At 54.0% G+C, this 20,668-nt stretch overlaps 1 protein-coding gene across 9 annotated transcripts in view; it reads left to right on the forward strand.

The window, feature by feature from the left end:
• Nucleotides 1-20,668, forward strand: part of ALMS1 (ALMS1 centrosome and basal body associated protein) — a 56,080-nt gene that overhangs the window by 26,381 nt on the left and 9,031 nt on the right. For 6 of the 9 annotated variants that reach the window (XM_071455850.1, XM_071455844.1, XM_071455845.1 and 3 more), the window contains 6 exons: nucleotides 4,364-6,974; nucleotides 7,873-7,989; nucleotides 9,015-9,179; nucleotides 12,049-13,208; nucleotides 16,883-16,994; nucleotides 17,875-18,066. In XM_071455850.1, the coding sequence (XP_071311951.1) occupies nucleotides 4,364-6,974; nucleotides 7,873-7,989; nucleotides 9,015-9,179; nucleotides 12,049-13,208; nucleotides 16,883-16,994; nucleotides 17,875-18,066 (4,357 nt within the window). The remainder of the gene's footprint in view (nucleotides 1-4,363; nucleotides 6,975-7,872; nucleotides 7,990-9,014; nucleotides 9,180-12,048; nucleotides 13,209-16,882; nucleotides 16,995-17,874; nucleotides 18,067-20,668) is intronic. The other 3 variants (XM_071455848.1, XM_071455849.1, XM_071455852.1) reach the window with 3 other exon arrangements.

The raw sequence follows: 20,668 nt of genomic DNA on the forward strand, positions 1-20,668 counted from the left end.
GTTGGTCACAGCTTTGTTCCTGGAAGGAGCTCTGTGCAGTGTGGAGCCAAGGATTTCACCTTTCTGTGACTCAGTGTCAGCTGGGGCTTGTTTTCTCCCCATTTAGAGTAAGAAGAAATTCACCATAATTTTGCAAACCAAGCTCCAAGAAATTGCTTTAGTTCAACCACAGCACCTCGTGCTTTGATCTCAAATACTTTGGCACTGCAGTGTTTTTAATTTGAGATAAAAAAGGTTTGAATTTGCAGAGTGAAGGTCACAGGGTTTTTTTATTGTACTTAAGATAAATGTACTTTTCCCTCCAAGACAAACACTGTCACTGAAAAATACAGATTGTTCAAAACTATTGCACTGAAAAAAGCCACAACCAGGCAAAATATTTTCCTGTAAATTTAATGGGAACAGTTGTGTACAGTAGGGGGGGAAGTTTTAGAGCCAAAGTGCCTTGCGTGGACTTAAAAAGAATGGAACAAAGATTAGGAAAAGACATTTTTCCTTCTCCTAAACCTTTAAGGCTGAGAAACACAAACTGTTCCTACAGCTCGAGCAAACAAACTCCTACAGCAGGGTCTGGAGCAGTGCCTGTGGGGCAGGCTGGGGGATGTTCCTTGGGGATGTTCCTTGGGGATGTTCCTTGGGGGGGGGGTGTTGTTCTTTGGGGGGGGATGTTCCTTGGGGATGTTCTTTGGGGGGAGATGTTCTTTGGGGGGAGATGTTCTTTGGGGGGATGTTCTTTGGGGGGGATGTTCTTTGGGGGGAGATGTTCTTTGGGGGGATGTTCTTTGGGGGGGATGTTCTTTGGGGGGAGATGTTCTTTGGGGGGAGATGTTCTTTGGGGGGATGTTCCTTGGGGATGTTCTTGGGGGGGGGGAATGTTCTTTGGGGGGAGATGTTCTTTGGGGGGATGTTCTTTGGGGATGTTCTTTGGGGGGAAATGTTCTTTGGGGGGAGATGTTCTTTGGGGGGATGTTCTTTGGGGATGTTCTTTGGGGGGAAATGTTCTTTGGGGGGAGATGTTCTTTGGGGGGATGTTCCTTGGGGATGTTCTTTGGGGGGGGGATGTTCTTTGGGGGGAAATGTTCTTTGGGGGGAAATGTTCTTTGGGGATGTTCTTTGGGGGGAAATGTTCTTTGGGGGGAGATGTTCTTTGGGGGGATGTTCTTTGGGGGGGATGTTCTTTGGGGGGAGATGTTCTTTGGGGGGAGATGTTCTTTGGGGGGATGTTCTTTGGGGATGTTCTTTGGGGGGAAATGTTCTTTGGGGGGAGATGTTCTTTGGGGGGATGTTCCTTGGGGATGTTCTTTGGGGGGGGGATGTTCTTTGGGGGGAAATGTTCTTTGGGGATGTTCTTTGGGGGGAAATGTTCTTTGGGGGGAGATGTTCTTTGGGGGGATGTTCTTTGGGGATGTTCTTTGGGGGGATGTTCTTTGGGGGATGTTCTTTGGGGGGATGGTTTTGGGGGGATGTTCTTTGGGGGGATGTTCTTTGGGGGATGTTCCTTGGGGGATGTGCCTCGGGGGGGGATGTTCCTGGGGGATGTTCTGGTGTGTGTGTGTGTGTGTGTGTGTTTTCCTTGGGGGGGATGTTCTTTGGGGGGATGTTCTTTGGGGATGTTCTTTGGGGGGATGTTCTTTGGGGGATGTTCTTTGGGGGATGTTCTTTGGGGGGATGGTTTTGGGGGGATGTTCTTTGGGGGGATGTTCTTTGGGGGATGTTCTTTGGGGGATGTTCTTTGGGGGGATGTTCTTTGGGGGATGTTCTTTGGGGGATGTTCCTGGGGGATGTTCCGGGGTGTGTGTGTGTGTGTGTGTTTTCCTTGGGGGGGATGTTCTTTGGGGGGATGTTCTTTGGGGGGATGTTCTTTGGGGGGGATGTTCTTTGGGGGATGTTCTTTGGGAATGTTCAGGCTCTGCCTCTCGCTTGCAGAGGCCACAGCTCCAGGAATTCAGGTGCCACTGGATTTTCTTGTCCTTTTCTTGTTTGCCATGGGAAGTGTGTTAAGTCTGTGGGCAGAGGAAGGAGCAGGACACTGGGGAAGTTCTCTGGGATGTTTTACTTGGGAAGATTTTCCATCTTTCCTGTGGGTTTCCCACGTCTGCCTGAGCAGAGGGTACAGGAGGGGCCTGGGCTGGGCACAGCAAGGGACTGCAAACCCAGCTCGAGTGCTCTGGAGGGCTCAAACCCCCTGGAATATTCAACATGGATAGGCTGGCAGAGCTGGGAATGTTGCCCTGGAGAAGGGAAGGCTCCAGGCAGAGCTCAGAGCCCCTGGCAGGGCCTGCAGGGGCTCCAGGAGAGCTGCAGAGGGGCTGGGGACAAGGCCTGCAGGGACAGGAGCCAGGGAATGGCTCCCACTGGGAAAGGGGAGATTGGGCTGGGATCTTGGCAAGCAATTCCTGCCTGGGCTGGAATTCCCAGAGCAGCTGGGGCTGCCCCTGGATCCCTGGCAGTGCCCAAGGCCAGGTTGGACACTGGGGCTGGAGCACCTGGGACAGTGGGAGGTGTCCTGCCCGTGGCAGGTTTGGAGCTGCTGTTGGATGTAAACACAATTCCAGCACCTCCAGCCTCAGGATTTTCCTCCTAATTTGAGGAGCTGACCCCCCCTGTATTTCAGGGTGCCAGTGCCCCCTGTTCCCTGCCCTGTGAGTTCCTTCCCCCTTGGTGCAGTGTTTTCCTCCACTCCCTGCTGTACTTTTCCACTCCTTGAGCTTTCTCACTTCTCCAGGAAGTTCACGGAGTTGTAGCTCTAAATTTGCTCTGCAGGCTCCTGTGGATCATATGGCACAGGGAGCTTTTTTGGAAGGATGACACATAACAGGCACAATAAAACATGTGAAAGGCTTGGGAAGATGAGTTTATCACAACTTCTGTGCCTGCTCTCGCGGGTGGGAGTTGCTCTGGATTACCTCAGGCCGTTGAACTGGCACGTGGTGCAGGGAGGAGAAGGTTTGGGATCATCCCTGTGCTGGCTCAGCTCTGCTCCCTGTCCCTGGGCCCTTCCACAGGCCCTCCTGGCTGCAGGAAAGGCCAAATAATCCCATTTGTTGCCTTAAAACCCATAAAGGAATAGAAAAGTGGGATGGTGATCCAGGCCCTGCTGGAGTAGTTGCTGCTGTCAGGACAGCTGGGATGGAGAAAGGCTGGGAAAGCTCTTGTGAAATACTTGTTTATATGTTTGGTTTACACCAAAAATGTTTCCCACTGCTTTTTGTTGCCAAATTCCCAGTGGTTGATGGGGATATAATCACCCAGGGACCCGTGGTTGCTTCATGACTGGAATACATTCTGCTGCTTCCACAGTTGGCCCAATCAGTAGGAAAAAGTAAATATAACCTAGATTTTTGTGTCTTTTTTCTCTAATTCAGCTTATCTGGCCCATCTCCATGGCAGCACATTTATCTCAGATTTACTCTCTTCAGTGGAAGTGTTGGAATTTTGGGTTACACTTGAATGAATAAATTTATGTTGGTGGTTGGAATCATGGAATCATTCAGGCTGGAAAAAACCTCCAGGATCATTGAGTCCAACCAGCAACCAGCACCACCATGCTCAGCACCAGAGTGTCCTCACGTGCCTCATCCTCACATTTCTGTGCAATTCCAGGGGTGGTGACACCACCAGGTCCCTGTTCCAATGCCTGCTAACCCTTTCCAGGCAGAGATTTTTCCTTTCTAAACGTCCTCTGGTGCAGCCTGAGGCTGCTTCAGGGGTTCTGTGCACAGGAGGGTGGTGGCCTGGACCCCACACCCACGGGATCCCCATGGAACTGTGTCTGTGCCCTGTCCCTTGCCAGCATTCCCCAGCCCTGACCCTGCCCCAAACTGGGACAAGAACTGAAGGGCAGAATGGATTCATCACATTTTTGAAAAGAACCACATCATCACAGCTTTTAATTAACTAATATTAATTTTATACATTTAGTTCTATGATGCTGCTGATAAAGGAATGTCTTCAAAACAAATTACTCTTTCATAAATCTGTTAAATTTGTTTTTAAATGGTAGAGGCCATTGGTTGTGTGTGGTATGAGCCAGTAACAGTGCTGATATTTAAACCATTAACTTAGACTTTCCAAAATTGATGGAAGAATAATTGAGACCCTTTAGGAACCCTTTAAGGAAGAGCTGTACTCCCTACAAATTCTAATGGGGCAAACACATCAGAAATTAATTTTGCCATTAATGGAATGGTGACTTGGCACTGAGAAAGGGTAAAGTTTAATTAGTTCCTTGCCAGCTGGGCTCCCTGCTTTCCTGGTGACAAACTCTTGGCTGGTCACAGCTCTCATTTTTGGCTTTTCCCACCCAGGTTTGGCCAGGTGGGGTGTTTTCCACATGACCTCTGAACTGTGCTCTGGTTTTCAGGATCCCTGGCTCTGCGGTTTGGAAGCAGCTTCCGAGTACCTGAGGAAGCAGGGGCAGGACCTGCAGGGTGTGCAGGCTCCCAGGTGTCCCAGGGACAGGCTTGGACAGCTCTCCAGGACTCGGGGGCTCCTCCAGCCCAGCTCCCCAGCAGCAGCAGCACCATTCCCTGGAGCTGATCCTTGGGATTCCTCCCTGCTGAAGCGCATGCACCTGAAACCTTGGGCTGCTGCTGAGCCACAGGATGTGCAGCTGAAACCCTGGAACACTGCTGAGCTGCAGGAGATGCACCTGAAGCCCTGCAATGCTGCTGAGCTGCAGGATGTGCAGCTGAAACCCTGGAACACTGCTGAGCCACAGGATGTGCAGCTGAAGCCCTGGAACACTGCTGAGCCACAGGAGATGCAGCTGAAACCTTTGGGTGCTGCTGAGCTGCAGGATGTGCACCTGAAGCAGTGCAGTGCTGCTGATCTGCGGGACATGCAGCTGAAGCCCTGCAGTACTGCTGAGCCACAGGATGTGCAGCTGAAACCTTTGGGTGCTGCTGAGCCACAGGAGATGCAGCTGAAGCCCTGGAACACTGCTGAGCCACAGGAGATGCAGCTGAAGCCCTGGAACACTGCTGAGGCACAGGATGTGCAGCTGAAGCCCTGCAATGCTGCTGAGCCACAGGATGTGCAGCTGAAACCTTTGGGTGCTGCTGACCTGCAGGATGTGCAGCGGAAGCCCTGCAATGCTGCACAGGAGATGCCCCTGAAGCCCTGCAGTGCTGCTGAACCACAGGATGTGCAGCTGAAACCCTGGAACACTGCTGAGCCACAGGAGATGCCCCTAAAGCCCTGCAATGCTGCTGAGGCACAGGAGATGCCCCTGAAGCCCTGCAGTGCTGCTGAACTGCAGGAGATGCCCCTGAAGCCCTGCAATGCTGCTGAGCCACAGGAGATGCCCCTGAAGCTGTGGAACACTGCTGAACTACAGGAGATGCCCCTGAAGCCCTGCAGTGCTGCTGAACCACAGGAGATGCCCCTGAAGCCCTGCAGTGCTGCTGAACTGCAGGAGATGCCCCTGAAGCCCTGCAGTGCTGCTGAGCCACAGGAGATGCCCCTGAAGCTATGGAACACTGCTGAACTACAGGAGATGCCCCTGAAGCCCTGCAGGGCTGCTGAGCCACAAGTGCACACCCAGCAGGCAGCCATGGTGCACCCCAGTGCCAGGGCAGAGCCCCGTGCCCCTCTGGCACAGGACCCCCGTGCAGGGAGCCCTGCAGCTGCCCCCCCTGCCCCTGGAGAGCTGTCCCTGCCAGCCCTGGAGCTGGGCAGGCCGAGCTCCTCCCTCAGCCTGTGCTCCCAGAGCCTGGCACACAGCCCCAGCCTGGCCAGCAGGGAGCAGGGGCTGGGCACAGAGCCCTGGCACAGAGCTGGCGGGCAGGGCTGTGCCCCCTGCCCCGCGCTGGCTGGCACTGGGGGTGCTGCCCCTGCTGCCAGGGCTGCAGCTCTGCAGGAAGCAGCCCAGCAGCCCGGCAGCATCCAGGCTGGGAAGGGACAGAGCCTGAGTGCCAGACAGCCCCAGCTCCTGCCTGCAGCTGTGGGGCACAGACACGGAGCCAGGGAGCTCAGCCAGGAAAGGAAGGCGTCCATTGAACCCTCCCCTCTGAGCCCGTCCCAGCAGGAGGAGATCCCACCTGGCCACACCCAGCTCCGGGAGAGCCCGGGAGCAGCTGCACAAAGGGCTTTGCTGAAGGGCCCCAGTGAGGTGTTGGCACAGGGGAGGAAAAGCCCCGATGAACCACCTGTCCTTCCAGAAGAGGCTGTGAGGGAGCAGATGGGTCCTGCTCACCCTTCTCCTTCAGATGAGGCTTTGTCCACCATTCCAGAAGAGGCAGTGAGGGAGCAGATGGGTCCTGCTCACCCTTCACCTGCAGATGAGGCTTTGTCCACCATGCCAGAAGAGGCTGTGAGGGAGCAGATGGGTCCTGCTCACCCTTCTCCTGCAGATGAGGCTTTGTCCACCATTCCAGAAGAGGCTGTGAGGGAGCAGATGGGTCCTGCTCACCCTTCACCTGCAGATGAGGCTTTGTCCCCCACGCCTGAGGCTCCCTCATCACCGGTGAGGAGATTCCTGAGCTGTGTGCACATCACCCTCTCCTCCAGGGTCAGTCACCCCAGTGCCAGCAGTGCTGGGAGCGGGATCAAGGTGTGGGACAAACCTCCAGAGAAGGCTCAGACTTTTCAAGCAGCTCCAGCAGCTTCAGTGGGAGGTGTTCCTAAATCCCCTCCTGCTGAGGGCATTCCCAGCTCAGCTGAGCCTGTGGCCCCAGCAGATCCCAGCCGGGTGCCCTCCCCCAGGCAGGAGCTGCAGGGCAGGGCCAGAGCCCAGCTCACACGGGGCATCCCCAGCTCTGCCCCTCCTGCAGCACCTGGCAGGAGGACTTGTGATGCTGCCACCCAGATCACCACGGAAAGTCCTAGCAAAGCCACGCTCTCAGCAGAAATCTGTGTTGATCCCCAGGAGGGGGCAAGTGCTGCCCTGCAGCCGCCGCTCCCCAGCGCCCCTGGAGCTCCTGGGACTGCAGCTCCACCCCACAAGGAGATTCCCCCCTTCCCAAGGCAGCCTGGTGAGCAAATCCCTGTCTTACAGGTGTCTGTGCCCTCGAGTCTGCACAAGGTCAGGCTACTGATCGATGTGAAAGCCCAAAACCAAACACAGCTCTTCTGTGGAAATGACATCCCTGAGATAATTGGGATATTTGAAGTTGCTCATATGGGGGGGAAACCCAACCCTTAAACTTGGGTTTTTCAGCCCCGTCAGGAGGGGTTTGTGTGGAAACAGTTGGGATTCAGTTCAGGTTTCTCTAGAACTGAATCCTTAGTGTCCAGCTGTGGTTGGAGAATATTTTCTGGTGTTTGTGTGTAGATGGTTTGATTTGGTTCACTTGGAGTTCAGTGAGAGCTGGATCTGATTACTGATTTACTCTCTATTTAAGATAGCACCAAAAAAAATCAGAGGGGAATGTGCACATTGCTGCTTTTAATAGAATAAAACAGCAAAGTGCAGGGTTTGGGGTATCTGTCAGCAGGGGCATGTGGATGTTCACAGGGTTCCCCACCCCAGTGGTGTTTGGTACTGGGGCTCTGTTGTTGCTTTTATTGACTTGAGGGACACATCCCTGCTCCTTTAAAGTGATTCCCTCAAGCTGGGATCAGCTGGGAGCTCTGTGGGTACAGGAGGTGTTTCTGTAAGTCACCGTTTGCCACCCTGATCACAATTTTAATATTGAATAGGAGAAACTGGTTTTCCAGGTAAGGGATGGGAACCTTCTACCTGTGGGTGGGGATTAAAAAAATCCAATTAATTTAATGTAGCTAATGAAGTAGCAATCCCTGTTGCTGAAGAACAGGGTGTTCCTCAGGCTTTAGCAGCAGGAGCACCCTGAGCAGCCTGCCCAGGCCCTGCCCTGCTGCATGAGGGGTTTCCAGCCTGGCTCCTGCTCACTGTTTGCCTTGTCCCCCCAGCCCAGCCCCTGCTGCTGCCCTACAAGCCCTCAGGAAGCTCTGGCATGTATTATGTGCCTTTCCAGAAAGCAGGAGCCAGCGTGGAGCCCGAGGCCAGCACAGCCAGCTGCCACTCAGGTACTGCACCCCTGCCCAGGCTGGGTGGGTGTTCTGGGCTGAATTACTGTGAGCCACGTGGGCAGCTCCTGCCCAGGCTCTGCTCTCCTTTCTGGGCTGGGAGGGGGCTCTTGCTCCACTCTGGCAGTGAAAAGGAGCAGGACTCAGTGTTTGCAGCCTGAGCATCCCTTGCTTTCCTCTGGGAATCACTGCTCGCTTGGGATCTTTGCAGGTCTCTGCCACTTCTCCTGCAAAGAATGGACCACTGGGTTTATTACAGGTTATCACAGGTTTTTATTACAGGTTATCACAGGTTTTATTTGCAGGTTGGTTTCACTCAGAGCTTTTTAACATCCAGAGTTTGGTCTGTAGACAAGACCCACGTTAGAGATGTCCAGTTCCTGAATTCCAGCTGTTGGACCAGGCTGATCCAACACTGCCAGAAGTGCCCGGATCAGTCACTGCAGCCACAAATTGTGTTGGCCATGGTTTAGGTGTCCCTGCTCTTGACCTTTTTCAAGTTTATCTGGGGAATCATGTCCAAAATGAGAGAAACAAATGTGATGCAAATCTGTTGTTTTGCACAAATGATGATGCCATATATAAAAATTCACTATGCAAATGAAGCAGCACAAGGTTCTAGGAAAATGTACAGCAGGATGGAAAAATACATTTTGTTTTTCCCAGTCCCTGCTGCACCCAGGGCTCAGCTCAGGGGGAGCAGCTGAGGGAACTGAGTGCAGGAAATCCATGGGCTGTAACCAGGTGGGGTTGGCAGGGATGAGAAATTGGTGGGGACAGTTCTAGGCTTCTAACCCTGAGACAGGGGTAGGATCAGGGAGTCATGGAATGGTTGGGTTGGAAGGACTCTAAAGATCATCCCATTCCTCCCTGCCATGGCAGGGACACCTCCCACCGTGCCAGGCTGCTCCAAACCCCATCCAGCCTGGCCTGGGGCACTGCCAGGGCTCCTGCTTGCTGGTTCATTGTGGCATTTGTGTCTGCTGCCCCTGGCTGCTGTTGCACTCACGCTGCTCTCCCTGCAGGCTCCGAGGATGCTCCTGCCCCAGGGATCCTGGCCCGAGTGCTGGCTCTGGGGGCTGAGCCCCCTGCAGCCAGGGCAGCTGCCCAGCACACAGGGACAGCCCATGGTCACTGGCCTAAGCTGGCCTGGGCTGAGGAGCTCAGCACACCGCTGGGACAGTCTTCAGGTAATTAGAATGTGGGTTGAATTTTGTAATTGCTTCTGTGTGTTCATACATGTGGAGGAAGTCAGAGCAAAAGATTTGACATTTCGGGGTCCTGGTGACACTGCTGGGTCTGCCAGAAAATGCTGGATTTGACTCTGTTTCCTCTTCCTGTCTTTCTGCTTCTCCCTGACTGATAAAATCCAGGTTTCCCTGGCAGGCTCTGAACTCTGCATCCCTGGAGTGTCCCAGGCCAGTCTGCACAGGGCTGGGAGCACCCTGGGACAGTGGGAGGTGTCCCTGCCGTGGCAAGGGTGGCACTGGGGGGCATTTCAGATCCCTCCACAGGAAGGGACACACTCCATTCCAGGATTCCATGGGAAACTTGGCCATCAGTATTTTTGGTATTCCTGTGTCTCCAGGGATTGTCAGGAATTCCCTGTGGCTGCAGCCAGCTGGGATTCCCTGAGCAGGGAGCTCCTTCTGCCCCTGCACTGGGCACACCTCGAGTGCTGTGCCCAGCCCTGGCCCCTCAGGTTGGGAAGGATTTTGGGATGTTTGAGCCCATCCAGAGGGGGCTGGAGAGGGGCTGGGAACACAAACCCTGAGAGGAACCCCTGAGGGAGCTGGGGGTGCTCAGCCTGCAGAAAAGGAGACTCAGGGGTGCCCCCATCACTCTGCAGCTCCTGAAAGGTGCCTGTGCTCAGCTGGGGCTGGGCTCTGTCTGCAGGAACTGACACAACCAGAGGGCACAGCCTCGAGCTGTGCCAAGGGAAATCCAGGTTGGATAGCAGGAAAAGGTTTTTACAGAAATGGTGAGAAAGTTCTGGAATGGCTGCCCAGGGAGGTGGTGGAGTCCCCATCCCTGGGTGTGTTTGACAGCCCTGGATGTGGCACTGGGGGCCAGGGTTTGGCTGAGGGGTTGGGGCTGGGTTGGACTCCGTGGTCTTGAAGGTCTCTCCCAACCTGGTGATTCTGTGAGTTCTGTGAGCTGGGCTGGGGCTGTCCCTGCCCAGGGACACTCTGCTGTCCTGTGATGTCACACCAGGTTCCTCTGTGCCCTGCGTGTCCTGGAGCTGCAGCTCAGTGTGCTGCTGTCCCTGTCCTTGTCCTGTCCCTGCCCTGTCCCTGTCCCTGTCCTGTCCCATCCCTGCCCTATCCCTGTCCCTGCCCTGTCCCTGTCCCTGCCTGCCTGGAGCTGCCCCAGAGGAAGCTCAGGTTTGCCCTGTCCCTGTCCCTGTCCCTGTCCCTGGCTGGAGCTGCCCCAGAGGAAGCTCAGGTTTGCCCTGTCGCTGTCCCTGTCCCTGGCTGGGCTGCCCCAGAGGAGGCTCAGGGTTTGCCCTGTCCCTGGCTGGAGGGGCTGCCCCAGAGGAAGCTCAGGTCTGCCCTCCAGGCTCTGTTTGCTGAGGATGCTGCCCCAGGCGGGTCAGGCTGAGCCCAGCCCTGGGTGCCTGGCTGGCTCTGGTGGCAGCAGCTGAGATGATCCTCGTGGACACTTTGCACAGCACAAACTCTGCCTGTGAGTGCCTCATGCTGGGTTTTGCACACAGGTGGCTGCAGCCAGGCCACTCCTGGGTGGCTGCATCTCTGCTGTCCTGATGGTTCCTGTCCTGATGTGTTGATAGGGTTTCCATCTGATTACTTTCATTTTTCGCTTGAGGTTGGGTTCTATTCTTTGAAGCTTTTCCTCTCAGAATGGAGAGATTTTGATGTTTCCAGAAGACAATTTTGATTTGCACAGGAAAATTTCAATGATTATGTAAGGCTGCCACATCAATAACCTGGATAAAAATGAGAGGGGAACAAAAGTGTTAATATAAAATTATCTCCTAACATTTTTTATTGCTATAATGGTCTAAAGGCCCAGGTAAGAAAAGAACTGTAAGGAGAAAGAATATTTTGTGAAGGCAGCCAGTGCAGCTGGAACTTTAAAGAATCTTTCAGAAGAAAGGCTTGCATGTCTTAAATCTTCCCTGACTTCTTCAACCATATTTTTAGATGATCTAATAAAAGATTACCTCTACCCACAGAGCTTGTCTAGAGCTTAAAATTATGCAAGTTATGTATTTTTTTTTTAAAAAAAGTTTCTATACAAACTTATTTTTATTTTTTGCCTGTTTACATTCCTTCCATTTCTTGGTAACTTTCTAAAAAGCCAGGAATAGCAAAGTTCTGCCTGGCATTCCCAAGCCTGATCTCATTTGTCAGGAGGATGTGGAGGAAGCCTCTTACACAAGTTTATAAACATTGCCCTTGTATGGGAAGAAAAATTCCTGCACTTCCAGAGTTAGTGAGGCTGGGCCTGGCTGCAGCATCTGTGATCTCTGTGTTCCACCACAGCCCCTGTGCTGGGAAGGGAGGAGATCCAAGCACCCAGTCCTTTCTACAAAAAACACAAGGCACATTTTAAACCTGGACAGGTTTTACATTATATTAAAAATCACTTTGAAGCTGTTTTTGAGAGCGGTCCTGGCTCGTGCTGTGTGTGTTTCATGGATGGCCAGGGCGTCCCCATCCCTGGCAGGGGCCAGGCTGGGTGGGAATGGGGGCACCCTGGGGTGGTGGGAGCTGTCCTTGCCCGTTGCACTGGATGGGCCTTGGGGTCCCTTCCATGACCAATAAAGGCTCAGTTCAGGGTTGGTCAGGTAGAACTAGATTCCCCCCACAGATCCACTTGGATATAAGATTCTCTTGGATTCCATGTTGCAAAAGATAGAAAACATTTGTTTGTGTGATTTTAATAATGCTCAAACCTGATCTCCAAGTTCGCCGCGTTTGGGAACGAGCTTGGTCATCCTGCTTTTAATCCTTTGTGGTGTTTTGGGAGTTTTAGGATAAAAATCCTCCACTTTGGGCAGAGCAGTGAACCATTCATGTGTTTTGTGTCTTGCAGAGCTGCCAGGCGGTTCTCAGCGCGCAGAACCCTCCCGTGGTGTCCCTGAGCCCTGTGCCATGCCCACCGGGCAGAGCTGCAGCCAGCATCCCCGGGAGCCCTGCAGGGCCAGGGCTGGGGCTGGACACGCCGCCCAGGGCACAGCAGGGCAGTTCTTTGCCCTCCCTGCAGAGCCTGATGACAGCAGGAGCGAGGAGCTGAGTGCCAGGGCATCCTTGGGGCGCGGGGCAGCTGGCACGGGGCCGCACCAGGGAGCTGCTGGCACCCGGCCTGCCCCACGGGGCCGGGCCGCTCACCTGCAGGACAGCGTGGGGAAGGCACCACGGCACAGGGGCCCTGCCCTGGGGCAGAGGGGCGGCCTGGACGAGCTGTGGCTGAGCTTCCTGGAGCGCCAGGGCAGGCAGCAGCAGCAGCTCAGCAGGGACGGAGAGCTGAGCCTCGTGCAGCGCCTGGATCGGCTGGCCAGGCTCCTGCAGAACCCCATCAGGCACACCCTGGCTCCCACAGCTGCTGGGGACAAGGTTCCTGAGCAGGAAATGCGGGGAGGGGAACAGCCACAAGCTGGGCTGGCAGGAAAAGCCAGGTCTGGGAGCAGCACGGAGCCAAAGGGAGCACGAGTGGGACAGAGGCCACGTGTGAGCCATGGCAGCAGCAGCAGCCCAGGGGAGCTCAGGCCGGGGCAGAAGGTGATCCAGCACCTGGGCAGGATCCTGGAGGAGCAGCAGCACCTGGGCAGGATCCTGGAGGAGCAGCAGCACCTGGGCATCCCCAGTGACAGCTCCTCAGAGAGCAGGCTGAGCAGAGAGCCCAGCAGCTGCAGCACCTGCAGCACCTCGGCGTGGGACACGGGCACAGGCCTGGACACCTCCCCTGCCTCTGGGGACAGCAGCTCCCTGTCCCTGTCCACCATCGACACGGCCAGGCTGCTCCGCGCCTTTGGGCAGCACAGGCTGGCCCCAAGCACCAACACTCCGAGCCCAGCCCCAGAGCTGTCCCCAGAGCTGTCCCCAGAGCTGTCCCCGAGGCTGGCCCGGCTCTACCGTGCCATCAGCCAGCAGAAGAGGCGCTCTGAGAAGTGGCAGGAGCAGAGTGGAGGAGCTGGGGCTGCAGGATGTCCCCAGGGAGCTGCTCAGAGCCTCGGGAAGGGACAGCAGAGCCAGGTAAGAGCTCCCTGAGCCCAGCCCTGCCCCATCCCTATGGGAACCCCCACTGCTGCCAGCTCTGTGAGCTGGGAACCTCTGGGAATCTCTGAGAGTCACTGGGAACCTCTGGGAATCACTGAGAACCTCTGGGAATCACTGAGAGTCACTGGGAATCTCTGAGAGTCACTGGGAATCTCTGGGAATCACTGGGGATCTCTGAGAATCACTGAGAACCTCTGGGAATCACTGAGAACCTCTGGGAATCACTGAGAGTCACTGGGAATCTCTGAGAGTCACTGGGAACCTCTGGGAATATCTGAGAATCACTGGGAACCACTGAGAATCTCTGGGAATCACTGGGTATCTCTGAGAATCACTGAGAACCTCTGGGAATCACTGAGAGTTACTGGGAATCACTGGGGATCTCTGAGAGTCTCTGAGAGTCACTGGGAATCTCTGAGAATCACTGGGAGTCTCTGGGAATCATTGAGAATCACTGAGAGTCACTGGGAATCTCTGAGAATCATTGGGAATCACTGGGAATCAATCACTGGGAATCAGTCACTGGGAATCACTGGTTTGCAGGGGAAGCTTCTGCCTTCCACGGGGGCAGACCCATCCGAGGTCTGCAGGAGCCAGGGCAGCAGCTCAGGCTGGCACCCAGCACCTGGCTGTGCCCTCCTTGTGTCCATTCCCTTGGGAATGGATCCATGCAGAGCCAGGGCAGCAGCTCAGGCTGGCACCCAGCACCTGGCTGTGCCCTCCTTGTGTCCATTCCCTTGGGAATGGATCCATGCAGAGCCAGGGCAGCAGCTCAGGCTGGCACCCAGCACCTGGCTGTGCCCTCCTTGTGTCCATTCCCTTGGGAATGGATCCATGCAGAGCCAGGGCAGCAGCTCAGGCTGGCACCCAGCACCTGGCTGTGCCCTCCTTGTGTCCATTCCCTTGGGAGCAGACCCTGCTGTCCCAGTCCTTGGGTACCTGCAGGCTCAGTGAGGTTGTAAATCTGATGGAAATTCCAGCCAGGACATCCCTGGGCAAGGATCCATACAATTATTGGAGTTTCCCTGCTGATGGGCTTGTAAAAATGTGTAAATTGTTTTGTCTGGCTGGTTGTGAGGTTTTTTCTTTAAAGAGCTGAGAATTCCAGGTGAGAGCTCTGCAGTGCAGCTGTTTGAAAGGGGAGGGAATAATTCCTTCAGGTGAATTTGGCTGTTGCCCTTGGCAGGAGAAATGGAAATGTTCTTAACTGGGACTCAGCCTGGATTTGGTGATTTTAGTAAGGAATTACAGAGTTCAGGGGTTCTGTAATCCACAGGAATGCTGAAAAGTACAGAACGAATGAGGAATATTGAATTACTTCTTTCATTTTTTTGTATTTCCAGATGAAAGTGGAACTGGTGTCATTACTACCAGATTTAATTTAAATTACTATTTTATTTTATAGAAACAACTCCAAGTCTGGTTGTAAAATAAGCCAGTGAATTATGAAATAATGAAAAATAATGCCAATAACGAAATTAATCTGGGGAAGAAACAATATTTTTGAAGGTGAAGAATGGTTTAAAAATATTTTAGTTAATATTTTTATTAATAATATTTATTATTTATTTATTTATTTATTTAATAAATATATTAAAAATTATTTAATATTTTTATTCATAACATTTATTTGAAGGTAAAATAAAACTGTTCTGAACTATGCAATGTTAGGACTATAAGCAGAACACCAGCATTAGGATCCAACATTTCTGGCACAGTTGTAGAATTCAGAAGATGATTTTATTCCATGTTCCATTCACAAGATGACTTTTTCAGGGTCCATTGAACCTTAAACCCAAATCTGATTTTTTAACCTGTTAAATCACCTGTGAGATGACAAATGGAATTAATGCTATGGGGAATAAACCCTTTAAAGGCTCATTGAATGCCCATGGCTTTAGAAACTCACATTTTTTATCTGCTGATGAAATATTCTTTTTAAAAAATCCATCTGAAGACACACATGTCCCCCCTCAAATAAGGAGTGAGAGAAGATGGATGGCAAAACAGCAAATTTAATTTAAAATTCCAATTTTGGTCACTTCTGGGCTGTTTAGCTGACAAGAAGTCAAGATTTATTTGTATTTTTAGTGCAAATGTCTGGTTCTGAGCAGGAGCCCAGCTCCCAGAGAGATCCCTGCCCCAGTCCCTGGGGGAATGCTGCATCTGGAGCTCAGCTTTGGGAGCCCACTGTCAGCCCTGCTCCACAAAAGCTGCCTCCAGCCTTCTGCATGTGCAGCTCCAGAGCATATTCCCATGATATGCATATTCCCAGGATATCCCCATGCCAGCAGGAGTGTTCTGGCACTGCCCAGGCTGGGGGGCTGCTGCTGGGCAGGGCAAGGGCAGATTTGGGGTTTTTCTCCCTGCTTTGACACGTTTTTGCCAAGCACATAATTCAGAGTCACACGTTCACAATTCAAATGTTCACATGCTCTGTTATCTGAAAGGGAATCCATATCCATGCATGTGTGCACTGCCTCTCCTGGAGCTGGGATAGTTACAGGAAATTAAAGAAAAGCAGGTTTATGAGAGCCAAAATGGCCTCCTTCTAGCACTGAGGTTTTGTTTGGGGTGATAGAGCTCCAGTAAAAGGGAATAAAGGGGCCTCTGCATTTCCATGGCCTCCTTCTAGCATTGAGGTTTTGTTTGGGGTGATAGAGCTCCAGTGAAAGGGAATAAAGAGGCCTCTGCCTTTCCATGACCTCCTCCTAGTATTGAGGTTTTGTTTGGGGTGATAGAGCTCCAGTGAAAGGGAGTAAGGGGGCTGCTCTTGGGGGTTGCTCACAGGACACTCACAGTTAATTTCCAGGTTCCTGACTGCAGTTCTGTAATTAGAGCTGGAGCTCAGGGAAGCTGTGAGCACTGTCAGGGTGTGCTGGGAGCCTGGAGGTGCTGTCAGGTCATTCACTGGTGATAACAAAACCCCCAGAGCCAAGGCTTGGGACAGCCTTCCTGCTTTGAATGGCTTTATTAACTGAAATCCATGTGTGATGTGCCAGCTGTGTCCAGCCCTGCAGCTTTCACACCTGGCTTGGTGTCAATGAAGGTGTGACACTGCCCTCAGCCCTCAGCCCTGCTCCTTCCATGTCCCTCCTGTTTCTTGCATTTGTGGAGTTGAATTTCTCCCACCTGCAGGACTCTGTGCTGAGGGTCACAGGGTGAGGGAGCTTCCCCTGCTTTAAGAGGGTTTTGCCTGCCCACCCTGGCAGGGAACAATTCCCAGTTCCCAGGATCCCATCCATGCCTGCCCTCTGGCGCTGGGAGCCATTCCCTGGGTGCTGTCCCTCCCTCCTTGTCCCCAGCCCCTCTGAGCTCTCCCTTCAGCTGAACAGCCCCAGGTGGGTTGGAGGATGCCCAGTGCTGTCCTGACTGATGCCAGCAAGCTCTTGCCACAGAAATAATGTGCTTTTGTAATGTAGCTAATGTGCTTTTCAATAATGTACCAAACTGGGCTGCTGGAAGTGCATGGGGTGGGGCCAGGGCTGGGTTTTGTGAGGGCAGGGGGACGGATCAGCCTGGGCTCAGCATTAACAGCAACAGAACCCAGGTACACTGAGGGAAAAGCAATGGCTCCTTTCTGTTTAAATCCTGTTTGCTGGCTCTGGTTGGAATTTCAGGAATTCCTGTTCCCTTGCCTGTTTTTGCAGAGCACCATGCCCTTCTCAGACTCCACCTGTGCCAGCAGCAGCTCCTGGGGACCCAGCTGTGCCCTGAGCCACAAGAGACGGGCACGGATGCTGAACAAAGGGATCCAGGCAGGTGAGGCCCTGAATCCCACCCCTCCCTGGGCTCCTCCTGCCTCTCCTGCTTTGGAACCTGTCCTCCACAGTCTGGGGGTTCTGGGCATGGGTCTGTGCAGGCAGCACCCTCCAAATTCACTCCAGCTGCTGTCAGGGAAGGGTGATGTGTTCAGTGAACGTGAGCTGTTTAATTGCCATTTTTGGGCTGCTTTAAAAACCAGTTTTCTCACTTGTAAGTTTCTTAACCTCACCTTCTGCTCCGTTTCAATGGCAAAGGTGAGCTGCCTTTTTTATCTATTGTTTTTTCCCCAAGACATCTGTTCCTCCCAGAATGGGTTTTGTAGGCTTATGCTATTTCAGAAGGCAACTGCAGTGTTCCGTGTTCTTCCTGGGAATATTTTGGGTGTTAGATTCTATTTCAGTCCCGAGCTGCTCCTGGCCTGGTGCAGTTCTGCAGTTGGGTTTTTTCTGGTGGCAATTAGCAGTTTCTTCATTGCTTTCATTTCCACGCCAACTCCCCATCATCACATTGAGTAATGGCCCTCGTTTATTCATCAGATACAGCAATTATTTATTTATTCCTGCTTGTGTGCAAGCAGATTGAATCAGGGAAGGATTTTCATAGGGCAGAGTTAATTCCAGTTGAATTCCCACCCCCAGATAAATGTATATTTCGCTTGGGGTATTTGGTTTTAGTTTCCCTCAGATTATCATGCAGTAACAATCCTGAGCCACTGGAAACTCTCCTTGGTTTGGGGAAGTGTAAAATAGAAATGTGAAAGGTTTGGACTGTTGGAGGTGGGTGAAGGATGTGGTGATTCTTCACTCCTGGCTGGAGTGGGGTCATTCCCTGCCCTGGCACACGGGTCTGAGGTGTCCCTGCTTGGTTTCCATTCCAGGGGACCTGGAGATCGTCAGCAGCGCCACCAAGAGGAACACCCGGGACGTTGGGGTGACCTTCCCCACGCCCAGGAGCAGCCAGCAGCTGTGGGAGCCCCCGGGGCAGGGCCAGGGCCCAGCCTGGCAGCAGCAGCCGGGCAGGATCCTGACAGACACACGGAGCAGGAGGAGCAGGCTGCGCCTCCAGCAAGGTCAGCACCTGGGGCAGGGCTGGGGACAGCTGGGGCAGGGCTGGGGACACCTGGGACAGGGCCAGATACACCTGGGACAGGGCTGGGGACAGCCAGGGCAGGGCCAGGGCACAGCCAGGCAGGATCCTGACAGACACACGGAGCAGGAGGAGCAGGCTGCGCCTCCAGCAAGGTCAGCACCTGGGACAGGGCTGGGGACAGCTGGGGCAGGGCTGGGGACACCTGGGACAGGGCCAGATACACCTGGGACAGGGCTGGGGACAGCCAGGGCAGGGCCAGGGCACAGCCAGGCAGGATCCTGACAGACACACGGAGCAGGAGGAGCAGGCTGCGCCTCCAGCAAGGTCAGCACCTGGGACAGGGCTGGGGACAGCTGGGACAGGGCTGGGGACAGCTGGGACAGGGCTGGGGACAGCCGGGGCAGGGCTGGGGACAGCCTGGGCAGGGCTGGGGACACCTGGGACAGGGCCAGATACACCTGGGACAGGGCTGGGGACAGCTGGGACAGGACTGGGGACAGCTGGGACAGGGCTGGGGACAGCCGGGGCAGGGCTGGGGACAGCCTGGGCAGGGCTGGGGACACCTGGGACAGGGCCAGATACACCTGGGACAGGGCTGGGGACAGCTGGGACAGGGCTGGGGACACCTGGGACAGGGCCAGATACACCTGGGACAGGGCTGGGGACACCTGGGACAGGGCTGGGGACACCTGGGACAGGGCCAGATACACCTGGGACAGGGCTGGGGACACCTGGGGCAGGGCTGGGGACAGCCTGGGCAGGGCTGGGACAGGGCTGGGCACAGCCTGGGCAGGGCCAGGGCACAGCCAGGCAGGATCCTGACAGACACACGGAGCAGGAGGAGCAGGCTGCGCCTCCAGCAAGGTCAGCACCTGGGACAGGGCTGGGGACAGCTGGGACAGGGCTGGGGACACCTGGGACAGGGCCAGATACACCTGGGACAGGGCTGGGGACACCGAGGACCAGGCTGGGGACACCTGGACAAGCCTGGGGACAGCCAGGGCAGGGCTGGGGACAGCCAGGGCAGGGCTGGGGACAGCCAGGGCTGTGTCACAGCCTGTGGTGGTGGTGGTGGTGCACACACCCTGCCCCTGAGCATCCTGTGCCAAGGGGCAGGAGCCACAAGAGCACAGCACCCACACTGATCCATGGACAGACAGCTCTTCAACTAATTACAGTGGAAAAGTGCTGTGTTTATTACAGCACTGGTACAAGCTGAATCATTTCTAAAGGTTTGTGTGCTCTTGAGAGTCTAAACTTCCTTTTTGTCCCTTGACCTGTTGCTATGCATTAAGTTTTGCAATAGGTTTGTGCATATTTATTTATCACAATTAGTTCTGATCAGTAGAGAGCTCTCTGGTTGTCCATCCATCTCCTGCAGCTTTAGTTTTGGTTTGCATCTTATTTTAAGGTCTAAGAGGCCCCTCTTATTTTCTTCTAGCTTGGAAGTTCACATTCTTTTCACCTTGTTTGAGGCAGCTTTGTGAGCTGCAGGCTGTTGCAAGCACAGGTTTTTTACAAGCACAGCAAATGGATAAACTCTACAGACTAAGCAGTTCAAAGCAGCACACTTCACCTGAATCTGGAATGGGTTTCTAACCTCAGTTCATTCCTAACCTCACATCTCAACACACACACAGCAGCTCGGGGGTGAAGGCACAGGGGGGTCCAGCATGGAGTTCCAATGTGCTTCATTTCAGACAATGCTGAAGGCAGCCAGGGGCCAGAGACAAACACAAAGGAGGCTCCAGTGTATAAATACAGGAGGAGGGAATCGGGGATCCAGAGGTCTGAGGGCTCAGGGGTGGCACACGGGGAAGGGACTGACAGTGCTGCAGCATGGCAGGGTGGTAGAAATGCTGCAGCCTTCCTCCAGGTGTCTCCTTCAGAAGCTGCTCAGAGTAAGGCCACCAGAACAGCATTTCAGGGCCATGCACACACACATACACACAGCACAGATGGCTCAGCAGAGGAAGCACAGGAAGGGTCTTTGCATGATGCATTCCAGTGAGGGTTTATTCCAAAGCACACCAAAGGATCAGGGACAGAGACCAAACCATGGAGTGTGCACAGGTTCAAGGATGGGGTCAGTGACCTGAGGGCACAGGGGTGGGCAGAGGGCAGCAGCCTGCAGGGGCAGTGAGGGATGAGTAGTTGGGGTGAGCAGGGTCAGCTGGCCCATGGGGGAGGCAGTCTGATGTGGGTTGGCAGTAGCACTCAGAGCACCATGGGCTCAGTCCTCTCCAGCAGCCAGGTGGGGAAACTCTATGGCAGATCCTTCCAAGGCAAAACAATCCCTGGGGATTTCCCTGGGGGGAGGATTCAGAGGGTTCCACTCAACAGGGGATGCCAGGGTGGATGGGCAGGGTTACATAAACCAAGGGGGTAACAGGGAAGGGAGAATTCTCTAGAACATGAACGTACAGGGTGAAAGGGGTAGGGAAGGCCAACAGGCATTGGGCAGGACAGAACTGGAATAAATTAGCACAGTGCTGCAGAGCACCCTGAGCTGTGAGGAGTGCCCAGAGCCTGAGGTGCATCTCCCCAGGGCATTCCCACTGCCCTCTCCCTGGCAGGTCAGG

This window comes from Agelaius tricolor, unplaced genomic scaffold (assembly GCF_023055355.1).
Source record: "Agelaius tricolor isolate 1412-34295 unplaced genomic scaffold, bAgeTri1.0.p SCAF_54, whole genome shotgun sequence".
Lineage (NCBI taxonomy): Eukaryota > Metazoa > Chordata > Aves > Passeriformes > Icteridae > Agelaius > Agelaius tricolor.